This window comes from Salvelinus alpinus, chromosome 5, assembly GCF_045679555.1.
Source record: "Salvelinus alpinus chromosome 5, SLU_Salpinus.1, whole genome shotgun sequence".
In the NCBI taxonomy this organism is placed as follows: domain Eukaryota; kingdom Metazoa; phylum Chordata; class Actinopteri; order Salmoniformes; family Salmonidae; genus Salvelinus; species Salvelinus alpinus.
The window spans coordinates 71,122,755-71,133,871 of NC_092090.1; the positions used below are offsets into that span (position 1 = coordinate 71,122,755).

Consider the following 11,117-nt stretch of genomic DNA (forward strand, 5'->3'; position numbering starts at 1 on the left):
CTTGTTTACAATGATGGCCTAACCCGGATGACACTGTGCCAATTGAGCGCCGCCCTATAGGACTCCCAATCACAGCTGGATTTGAACCAGGGTGTCTGTAGTGACGACGCTAGCACTGAGATGCAGTGCCTTAGACCGCTGCACAACTCGGGAGCCCTTATGTATGTTTGCCTACCTACCACTGTTGCACAACTTCTAGTGAGAACAGAACTCCTGAGTGGCAAAGCGGTGTAAGACACTGCATCTCAGTGCTAGAGGTGTCCCTACAGACCCTGGTTCAATTCCAGGCTGTCTCACAACCAGCCATAATTGAGAGTCCCATAGGGCGGCGCACAATTGGCCCAGTGTCGTCTGGGGCAGGCCGTTATTGTAAATAATTTGTTTTTAATGGACTTGCCTAGTTAAATAAAGGTAAAAAAAAATGGGTTTCAGTCAGCCAAAATGCCTATTTTGGTTATCGTGATTTTACAGCCAAGTAATTTAAACTCCTACGAGGAACACTCTTGGCTTGCAGCGGTGAGTCTACAACAAAAAATAACTTATGTAGAAAGTCAAATCATTTATTCATGGTTCCAATTACATATTTCAGTGATCACCAGCTGAATATCAAACTTATTACAAACGACAAGTGTGCTGCCTCTACACAGCATTCACCTTATCTCCATCTCTATGTACTCCCTCTATCACTTGGCCATATCTATGAGACTCTGTAGGGACGTAGGGACCCAGGTCTTCTCTCCCTGTACGAAGACCACTCCTCTGTCTATGTAGATGACGATACGTCCAAAGGTGTACAGCTGTTTGCCCTCGTGGCGTTTGGCAACCAGCGGCATGAAGACAATGTTGTTCTCCTCAGCCTTGGTCTGGATCAGGTCTTTGAAGTTGGTGGGCAGGCTGGCACCGATGCCTCGCTGCGCCACGCTCTCAGCATCCCGGCGCTCCTGCAGAGCCTCGTACTGGAAGTCTTTACGACGCTCTGTGTGTGTGAGGTATGCTATGTTCTCACGGGCACCAGGCTGCATGTACCCCCCACCTGCAGAAAGAGAAGGGTGCGTGTGTATCATATTAACCTATGCCAAAGGTCGGTGATCAATTCATGTTGGTTGGAACTGTGTGTGTGTGTGTAATACGAACCAAGGCCAGAGGAGACAGCGCGGTTCATGATGTCCAGAGCTTCGTTGAACTTGTCCTTAACGAGTGGCTGAGCCAGAACAGCATCACTGAATATGGACTTCCAGCCCAGGTACCACTTTGTAATCTCCTCATAGTTAGGACTGTTACTGAGCCACGAACACAGCACCTACACAAACAGACAAACACACAAATCAATTATCTCTGCATAGTTATGAACATTTACAGACTATTTAGGTCTAAAAAAACAGCACAGGTAAACACATCAGGAGTAAGTCAATTGTCATTAAGCACAACCTCTGTGCTCTCTCACACACATACATACCTGTAGCCACTTGGAGAAGAAGTGTTTGTCCAGCAGTGATACGAGGCTGGAGGGAGACAGCATGCCCTCCCAGTCCAACACCCAATTGAACGGCTCCATCTGCTGCTGGTGAGGATTTATTACCAGCTCCCCCAGACACAGAGCTGTAGGGAAGGAGAGTAGGAAGTAAGAAACTACTGTTCTACTATCCAGTAATATTTGTCTGCGTCCACATTTTGGCACCCCATGTACTTTATAGTGCACTACTTTTGACAAAGTCTGGTCATAAGTAGTGCACTATATCTTGGGAAGAGGGTGACATTTGGGACGCACAGGGCGTAGTGTCATTCAGCTGGCTTCAGGGGCCACTGACGGTAAGTGTGTGTATGTTTACCTAGTTTAGGGATTATGTTTTTGACCATGAAGGCCTCCCAGGCACCGGGCGTGAACACGTCTCTCCATGGTTGGAGGATGAGGCGGGCGGAGCCGTCACTCGGGTGCCAGCGCTGCAGCGCATTGGCCAGTTTACTGCGGATGGGCGGGTAGAGAGGCTCCAGCCGTGATTGGAGCAGAGGCAGCCAGGGGTGGAGCCAGGAGTGGATGGGCACTGTGTCGGTCAGGGGGTTCCAGCTATCCACCTATGAAAGAGAAGGGGTGGGGTTAGTGGGGGTAGTATGAGTGCATTCATGATATTTATGATTCTGCGTAGAAAAAAGTGACGCTTTGAGCTACCCCACCAAGACCAAACTACTTTACAGTTGTGAAATGTTTCTTCCTTAACAGAAAGCTTGGCACCACATCACGAGACTTCATCTTTGTATCACTGGTATAGCGCTGATGCGTGTGTGATTCTACCTCTCTCTGCAGCCTGGGGAAGAGGAGTTGTTCCAGGAGGTGGTTTAGTATCCAGAGGGGCAGCAGAGGGGCCCAGACCTCCACACAGTCCACCATGGGTCCTACCATACGAGGCTGCCACCCTGACACACACACTCGCAGCACAGGGATCCACACCTCCCACAGCAGCCTGAACACACACACACACACACACACACACACACATACACGTTATATTCACTCGCATAAGGCTGACATTCTGGTATTTTTCCCATTTGCCCACTGTGCACACACAGACACACACCTCTGAGGTGTGAAGTGGTATTGATTTACCTGTGGTAGGGGTCCATGTGTGCTTCAGGGGCGTTGGCGTGGTGAAGCTGATCAGACTCCAGAATGGCTCGCCACTGACCCACCTCCTCCAGACCATATGAACTGTCCTACAGACAAACAGCACAAACAGCAGGACTCCAGCAGGAGTGGAGGGAACTAGGAGTACATGCAAGTGTTTTCATGCACTTGGTGGTGCTTCCACAACTAAAAGGTGGAGCACGCAAGGGAGTGTGTGTGTGTACCTTGAGAGGATCCCATGTGCGTAGTTTCTCTCTGAGTAGTGGATGTACTACAGCTGCAGCCAGATCTCCCAAACCTAAAGTCTTGTACTCCTCATAGAACTCACTCTGTAGAGTCTCAAAAACGCCAGCACACTCCTAGAGAGAGAAAGACGGAGTAAAATACAATAAAGAAAAGTTTGTACCACAAGGTTCAATACTGGGACCACTGTTATTCTCCATCTTCAACAATGACCTGTCCTGAGAGAGCACAAACATGTGTGTACCTGCAGGCTGGGTCCTACCCCAGGTGCAGTCTCCCCGCTCTGAAAGCGATCCACCAGCTGCAGTACTGCCTCTAGCCTCTGGATGGCATCCCGTTCCGTCCCGATCCTCGTCTGCAGACCGGAGCTCTCGTGGCTTAGAGTCACCACCACATCACGCTCATGCTGCAGACGCCGTGAGGACTACAGACAGACAGGGGAATATATTGTGAGTTTATATGAGTTTCTGAACTCTCTGGAAATAGTGTTATAGTAATTGGTGAGATGTGTTGTCTCAGAAGCAGAAAGTTGTGTATCCTAGGGGTTAGGGGCTACCTGTAGTATGTCTTGTTCAGTCAGGTCGATCAGTAGTTGCAGGTTGTGTTCCAGCTCTGGCAGGGCAAAGCCAGACGTCTTCTGCTCACGTGTGGCCACGCTCAGTGGAGCCTCCTCTGGTACACTGAGTTTGTTAGTCATCTGACTGTAGCTGTAATACACCTTCTGTTCCCTGCCTGTCATATCTATCACCTAGAGAGAGAGGGGGAGCATTTTTTTTCTTCTTAAATTATAAAATTCAAGCGTTTAAATCAGTTTCTGGATACTTAAATGTGTAACTGTGTGTGTGTGTGTGTGTGTGTGTGTGTGTGTGCGTGTGCGCGCGCGTGTCCCCCACCTTGACCTGAGCCAGTTCTCCAGCGGGTGTCTGTGTGGTCCGTCCAGCTAGCTTGCCTTTAGCCTTCAGCTCCTCTACAGTCCTGTAGGAATACTTTGGTTTCTTCTTCCCTCCACCACCTGCAGGGTCCCTACGCCACTGACCTAGCTCCCTCTGGAACTCCTAGAAAAAGGGGGATAAAGGTATGTTAAATCAAATTGTATTAGTCACATGCGCCGAATATCCCTTACAGTGAAATGCTTACTTACGAGCCCCTAACCAACAATGCAGTACAAATAAGATTAAGAAATTAAAGTAATTAAAGAGCAGCAGTAAAATAACAATAGCGAGACTATATAGAGGGGGGTACCGGTACAGAGTTAATGTGTGGGGGCACCGGTTAGTCGATGTACATGTAGGTAGAGTTATTGAAGTGACTATACAGAGTAGCAGCATTGTAAAATTGGGGGGGGGGGGCAATGCAAATAGTCTGGGTAGCCATTTATTAGATGTTCAGGAGTCTTATGGCTTGGGGGTAGAAGCTGTTTAGAAGCCTCTTGGGCCTAGACTTGGTGCTCCAGTTCCACTTGCCATGCGGTAGCAGAGAGAACAGTCTATGACTAGGGTGGCTGGAGTCTTTGACAATTTTTAGGGCCTTCCTCTGACACCGCCTGGTATAGAGGTCCTGGATGGCAGGAAGCTTTGCCCCAGTGATGTACTGGGCCGTACATACTACCCTCTGTAGTGCCTTGCGGTCGGAGGCTGAGCAGTTGCCATACCAGGCAGTGATGCAACCCGTCAGGATGCTCTCGATGGTGCAGCTGTAGAACCTTTTGAGGATCTGAGGACCCATGCCAAATTTGTTCAGTCTCCTGAGGAGGAATAGGTTTTGTCGTGCCCTCTTCACAACTGTCTGTGTGTGCTTGGACCATGTTAGTTTGTTGGTGATGTAGACACCAAGGAACTTGAAGCTCTCAACCTGCTCCACTACAGCCCCGTCAATGAGAATGGGGGCGTGCTCAGTACTCTTTTTCCTGTAGTCCACAATCATCTCCTTTGTCTTGATCACGTTGAGGGAGAGGTTTTGTCCTGGTACGACACGGCCAGGTCTCTGACCTCCTCCCCATAGGCTGTCTCGTCGTTGTCGGTGATCAGGCCTACCACTGTGGTGTCATCAGCAAACTTAATGGTGTTGGAGTCGTGCAGTCATGAGTGAACAGGGAGTACAGGAGGGGCCCCTGTGTTGAGGATCAGTGCGGCGGATGTGTTGTTACCTACCCTTACCACCTGGGGGCGGCCCGTCAGGCAGTCCAGAATCCAGTTGCAGAGGGAGGTATTTAGTCCCAGGGTCCTTAGCTTATTGATGCGCTTTGAGGGCACTATGGTGTTGAATACTGAGCTGTAGTCAATGAATAGCATTCTCACATAGGTGTCCTATGTGGCGCTTTTGTCCAGGTGGGAAAGGGCAGTGTGGAGTGCAATGGAGATTGCATCATCTGTGGATCTGTTAGGGCGTTATGCAAACTGGAGTGGGTCTAGGGTTTATGGGATAATGGTGTTGATGTGAGCCATGACCAGCCTGTCAAAGCACTTCATGACTCCAGACATGAGTGCTACGGGTCGGTAGTCAATTAGGCAGGTTACCTTAGTGTTCACGGCCACAGGGACTATGGTGGTCTGCTTACAACATGTTGGTATTACAGAGTCAGACAGGGAGAGGTTGAAAATGTCAGTGAAGACACATGCCAGTTGGTCAGCGCATGCTTGCAGTACATGTCCTGGTAATCCGTCTGGCCCTGCGGCCTTGTGAATGTTGACCTGTTTAAAGGTCTTACTCACATCGGGTGCGGAGAGCGTGATCACAGTCTTCCCGGAACAGCTGGTGCTCTCATGCATGTTTTAGTGTTATTTGCCTAGAAACGAGCATAGAAGTAGTTTAGCTCGTCTAGTAGGCTCCTGTCACTGGGCAGCTCTCGGCTGTGCTTCCCTTTCTAGTCTGTAATGGTTTGCAAGCCCTGCCACATCCGACGAGCGTCTGAGCCGGTGTAGTACGATTCGATCTAAGTCCTGTATTGACGCTTTGCCTGTTTGATGGTTCGGAGGGCATAGTGGGATTTCTTATAAGCTTCCGGGTTAGAGTCCCGCTCCTTGAAAGCGGCAGTCACTGTGGGGACGACGTCCTCGATGCACTTATTGATAAAGCCAGTGATCGATGTGGTGTACTCCTCAATGTCATCGGAAGAATCCCGGAACATGTTCCAGTCTGTGCTAGCAAAATAGTCCTGTAGCTTAACATCTGCGTCATCTGACCACTTTTTTATTTGATCGAGTCACTGTTGCTTCCTGCTTACATTTTTGCTTGTAAGCAGGAATCAGGAGGATAGAATTATGGTCAGATTTGCCAAATGGAGGGCGAGGGAGAGCTTTGTATGCATCTCTGTGTGTGGGGTAAAGGTGGTCCAGAGTTTTTTCCCTCTGGTTGCACATTTAACATGTTGATAGAAATTTAGTAAGACCGATTTAAGTTTCCCTGCATTAAAGTCCCCGGCCACTAGGAGCACCGCCTCTGGGTGAGCGTTTTCCTGTTTGCTTGTGGCGGAATACAGCTCATTGAGTGCGGTCTTAGTGCCAGCCTCAGTCTGTGGTGGTATGTAAACAGCTACGAAAAATACAGATGAAGACACTATCTACCTAGAGTTGTCTATAGCTTATCATGAGATACTCTACCTCAGGCGAGCAAAGGCATACATCATTAAACCAGGTACAGATGTTGTGCTCACAAATCTAAAAGGACCGAATAGGAGACCGGAATATAGTGGAAAGGTCATCACTGCATTGTTTATACCTAACCAGTCCCTTTCAGATCTGTGCGCAGACTACAGAAGTGGTTGAGGATGGGGAGAAACAGAAAGAGAGAGCTACCTTCTCCTCCTCCTCCTCGGAGTCAACCACAGGGAAGTCCTGTAGTGACTGTTTGGTTCTCTCGTTGCCGTAGGCGCCCACCGCCCCCTTTCCCTTCCGAAGCTTCGCCTCGATGGGGTTCAAAATACCTTAGGAGAGAGGGTTCAGAGGTCAGATCTGAGGAGAGAGGCAGCATTCGACAGAGGACATTTGAAACTTAACAGAAGAATTAGCAGAATTCCCCTCTTTCTCATGCTCTCTCTCTCATACCCACCCTGGGCGTTCTTCCCCAGTCCTTTCCCTGGTACATAGCCCATCTTCTGGAGGAGTTTCTGGCCAATCCCCTTGGTGTGTTTCTCCCAAGTGCCCAAGTCTCCTCCAGCTCGGATACCGGCCGCAAACCCCGTCCTCTGGGACTGGCTATTGCCACGGAAATTACCGCCCTGGAGAAATCAGACAGAAGAGGTTAAGACAGAGTTAACCATGCAAGTACGACAAAAATCAATCCTCCTAATAATTCTGTCTATTGGTCATTAATACGTGAGTCTGTGTTGAACCTTTGATTCACAGAACCTAATGCTCCTTCAAGGTCCCATAAAACACACACCACACACACCTACCGTCTGCAGTTTCTTAGGTGCAGTGTCGCGGGGAGGGGGTTGGGCAGGAGGAGTGTTGTCATTGTCAGAGTCATCTGACCCTCCACCTATCTGCTGCTGTTGCTTCTCCTCTGCTGCAGACTTGCGCAGCCCAGCACTCACAAAACTCACAGGGGCAGAGTAGTCCTTAGACCTGGGATTAAGAGTAGACACAGACCCAATGAAGACCATGAGATTGTGACATCCATCTCTGCCACCGTCTCCTCTTTCTGAATGTGTGTGTAGTTTAGTCATCAGCATTTTATCAGGTGGAGAGTGTACAGGAACCAGCCTCCTACCTCTTCCCTCCGAAGCTGGGTCTCTCATCATCGGAGTCTCCCCTCTCTGCCCAGATGCCATAGACGGCCTCTTCTTTGGTCTGTCTGTGTCTGCGGCGCTCCGGGTTAAACTCATTGGCCAGGTCCCATTCTGTCACCTCAAACTTCTCTACCTCCACCCCCTCATCCTCCTCCTCTCCCTGCCGTCCGTACAGGTGGGACATAGACATGGCTGGGTCTCTGAGAAGAAAACAGTTATTCAAGCCTTCATCGTTAAGGAATAGTTAACAGAAATTACCCAGTCACTTCCTCATATGGATGATTAAAACGTAGGTAGCGCATACACTATACATTCTATGGACTACACTTTTTAGAAAGTAGTAACGTTAACGTTTGATATTTATTGTCTGGACTTGCTTGCTTTATGGCATAGGCTTTATGGCGAAACAACTGAAGTGATATGACCCTGTTAGCATGCAGAATATACAAGTTGACATTGATAAAGCTGATTTAGATCTATATACTGTTAGCTAGTTATATATTAATTCTAGCTACCAAACTAGCTAAGTTAGTCTAACGTCGTCATGGGACAGCAGGTTTCCTGCTCTGGCTATGCGTTGTTGGAGGGACCAGCTCGATTTACATGTCTAGGAAAGTAAATTGAACTTAATTACTTACCTGAACTGCTCAGTTGTTGCAACTATCGATGAACGCAAAAATATATGGACAATGTGTACCGCTATCTAGCTAGCATTGTAACGAAGACGAAACCCCAAGTACTTCCCCTTGACAAATATTACACCGGAAGCAAAATGGGTTTGCGTGCGTAACTTTCAAAACAGTCCCCCTTGTGTTGCCAGAAATACTAGCTACTAACTTTTGTTTTATTAATTCTCCCTACGATAACACAATTAGTGACAGTATCATTATCATAAATTAATGAGTCTAATACCTGTGTTGGTTAGGTGAGCTGTTGTGTGGATGTAGATAAGCGAACTATTCCAGATGCCGAACAGCGGTGAGGAGTGGCAGGTGGCCCGGCGACGGAAGGGAGCAGGCCGCAGAGGGAAGATTCCTCACACGGCCTGTCATGAACCTGGACACGCCGACGCTGTGGACACAGACAGGACCAAACAAAGGATCACAGAAACCATGTAAGAAGAACAAAGCTATTAAAATCAAGGATTATCCTGACTGTTCCCATATGTCATTCAATGTACTGTATTGTACAAAGGTGGACAGTAGGCCTATCTAATCACAGCAGTTGACACAAAAATATAACTATGTTGCTTTATTTCTCCCACTGTAGGGCTGAACTGAGGTGTGCAGACTTCTGGTTTGAGTGGAGAGGTGCGTAACAGAACTCGAATGGATAATCTTGTTCCGTATCCGGTCCCAGTTGGCCAGTCCCATAACTTCCAGCCTCTACCAATAGCGACACACTAAACCTGAAAGAATTGGATAAGTGTAAACACTATGGTAATAGAGTTCCTTCCTTTCTCAGATCGACTGACGGCTGTGGCTAAGGCAGACTCCCCAGAGGTTAGAGGGGACCCAGCAGCAGGCTCTGACCCAGGACCTGAGGGTGGGGACCGGGCCCGGGAGGCCCCTAGCGGCCCACTGGAGTGTGTGTGTTATGGTCTGGGCTCCTTCTCTTCCTGTGTGACAGCTCGTTACCAACTAGCTATGCTGCTATTGATTCTGGAGTCACTACAGGTACTCGCTCTCTCTCTCAAGACCTAAGACACGGCCTAAAGACACGGCTTCACTGTATTCCTCCTGTCCCACTCTAGATTCCCATGAAGAAGTGCAGTGTGTAATGGAAAAGGGGGATACCTAGTCAGTTGTACAACTGAATGCATTCAACTGAAATGTGTCTTCCACATTTTACCCAACACCTCTGAATCAGAGAGGTGTGGAGGGCTGCCTTAATCGACCCTATATTCCGTACTATACTGTATGTAATGTATACTGTATTCCTGTCTAGATCCCTATGGAGCAGTGCAGTGTGTACGACCCTGTGTTTTCCTCAGGGGAGATGGAGATACTGAGACAGCTTGGCCTCACCGTGCTGACTGAGAACGAGGTGTGTGTAGAAGAAATACAGAACACAATTTTTGTCTCTGGAGATGGACTAATGAAGTACTATTGTATTCATGTGTGTGATGTCATCAGGAGGGGAAGCGAGCAGTGTCGAGGCCAACTCTTTTCTACCTGATGCATTGTGGGAAGGCTCTCTACAACAACCTGCTGTGGAAGAACTGGAGTAGAGATGCACTGCCTCTACTGACTATCATAGGAAACAGCTTTGCAGGCATACAGGACAGGTGTGTGTATGTGTGTGTGTATGTGTGTGTATGTGTGTGTGTGTGTGATCCTCTAACGATTGTCTTTTCTTCAGGATGATTCAGAGAGAACTCAAGAGAGACTACAGCTACATAGCACACGTATCCTTTGAAACTAAGTACAGTGTCATTAGAAAATAGATATACAATAGAAATGCAGTATAGCTACATATAGCTACACTGTCTATGGAGGTATTTGACCCTTAACCCCCCTGTGTGTGTCAGGCTGTGTGTGTGTGTGAGGAGTGGCCCCTTCCATGCCCGTCCCGACTCCTGGACATCTTCAATGACACTGCCCTCATCACCTTCAAGCCCAGCAGCCTCTGCAACCTCCCACAATCCACCTGGGGGGAAGCACCAGAGCCCCAATACCAACACTGCCCCGATCTGGAGATCATACAGAGGCCCACAGAGATGAGAGAGGTGGAGGATGAAGGAGTCATTGTGGTCTCTGTGGTTCCCAGTGAAATGAGAGGATAACAAGGATTTTTTCCCCCCTTGTAATCCTTTGGTGGGACATTTTCTTTTTGGGGTAAATTTATTTTCAGGGTGGAAAAACGAGTTAAGTTTAAACTTAAACTAAAACTAGATATAAAGTATGTAGAAAAGTCAATGAACATATATATTTTTTAAATAATATAATCTTTGAGAACTAACAATCACCAAAATAAAAGCTAGACAGGGAGAATTGAAAATTCCAAAAACAATGAATTTAGCAGTATTCCTTTTGTTATTATGTTTGAACAAAAGAACACAGCATTATCCATGGTGAAATGCATAGAATTGCAGGAAACTAGCTTTAAAACTGCAACATTTTCTCTCAGCTCCATGGCAGAATATATAGAAATCCAGGAAATTAGCTTTAAAACTGCCAAAAACATTCTCCGCTCCATGGAGAAATTTGTAGAATTGCAGGAAATTGTCTTACTTTTCGATACAGCACCAAGATAGGGTCCTCTAAAATGTAGCCACGCCGACGGTCATCTGTGCTCATTACTACGGCAAACCACGCCCACCCCTAAGCCCCTTTTTGATCCAGGAAAAACCCTGGATAGGATGGTGGATACTGGACGTAAGCCAAGTCTGATTCACTTCCACAGTCGGAAAATCTGGCAGAAGTGTGTGAGTGCTGTGGACCTGTGTGTGTTTGTTGATCTGTGGAATGTATGTATGTTATCAAATTTGGAGGAAGAATAAACAAAAAAGAACAATTACCAGAC

The 11,117-nt window shown here is 47.7% G+C and overlaps 2 protein-coding genes across 3 annotated transcripts; one reads left to right on the forward strand and one right to left on the reverse strand.

Annotated features, from left to right (window-relative positions):
- Positions 1-546: 546 nt before the first annotated feature.
- tfip11 (tuftelin interacting protein 11) lies at positions 547-8,363 on the reverse strand. The gene is made up of 15 exons (XM_071403008.1): positions 8,231-8,363; positions 7,574-7,792; positions 7,257-7,428; positions 6,911-7,079; positions 6,658-6,785; positions 3,757-3,918; positions 3,420-3,611; positions 3,108-3,287; positions 2,845-2,979; positions 2,603-2,709; positions 2,291-2,459; positions 1,830-2,073; positions 1,457-1,599; positions 1,135-1,300; positions 547-1,033 (listed from the first exon to the last, which is right to left on the reverse strand). The coding sequence occupies exons 2-15, from the start codon at positions 7,780-7,782 to the stop codon at positions 684-686; spliced, it is 2,526 nt and encodes an 841-aa protein (XP_071259109.1). The 5' UTR covers positions 7,783-7,792; positions 8,231-8,363; the 3' UTR covers positions 547-683.
- Positions 8,364-8,368: 5 nt separating this feature from the next.
- Positions 8,369-11,111, forward strand: srrd (SRR1 domain containing). 2 transcript variants are annotated; one of them, XM_071403009.1, is made up of 7 exons: positions 8,369-8,706; positions 8,862-8,902; positions 9,057-9,268; positions 9,540-9,638; positions 9,728-9,879; positions 9,954-9,999; positions 10,123-11,111. In XM_071403009.1, the coding sequence occupies exons 1-7, from the start codon at positions 8,558-8,560 to the stop codon at positions 10,375-10,377; spliced, it is 954 nt and encodes a 317-aa protein (XP_071259110.1). In that variant the 5' UTR covers positions 8,369-8,557; the 3' UTR covers positions 10,378-11,111. The 2 variants fall into 2 exon arrangements, with proteins under 2 accessions (XP_071259110.1, XP_071259111.1); XM_071403010.1 differs by lacking the exon at positions 9,540-9,638.
- Positions 11,112-11,117: the final 6 nt, after the last annotated feature.

Coding starts and splice junctions, on each gene's coding strand:
- tfip11 (XM_071403008.1), bottom strand. CDS start 7,782: ATGTCTATGTCCCACCTGTACGGACGGCAGGGAGAGGAGGAGGATGAG. Junction 3,612..3,756: donor GAGAACTGGCTCAGGTCAAG/GTGGGGGACACG, acceptor CTCTCTCTCTAG/GTGATAGATATGACAGGCAG. Junction 1,600..1,829: donor AAACATAATCCCTAAACTAG/GTAAACATACAC, acceptor CCTTCCCTACAG/CTCTGTGTCTGGGGGAGCTG.
- srrd (XM_071403009.1), top strand. CDS start 8,558: ATGCCGAACAGCGGTGAGGAGTGGCAGGTGGCCCGGCGACGGAAGGGA. Junction 8,903..9,056: donor CTTCTGGTTTGAGTGGAGAG/GTGCGTAACAGA, acceptor TTCCTTTCTCAG/ATCGACTGACGGCTGTGGCT. Junction 9,269..9,539: donor TGATTCTGGAGTCACTACAG/GTACTCGCTCTC, acceptor ATTCCTGTCTAG/ATCCCTATGGAGCAGTGCAG.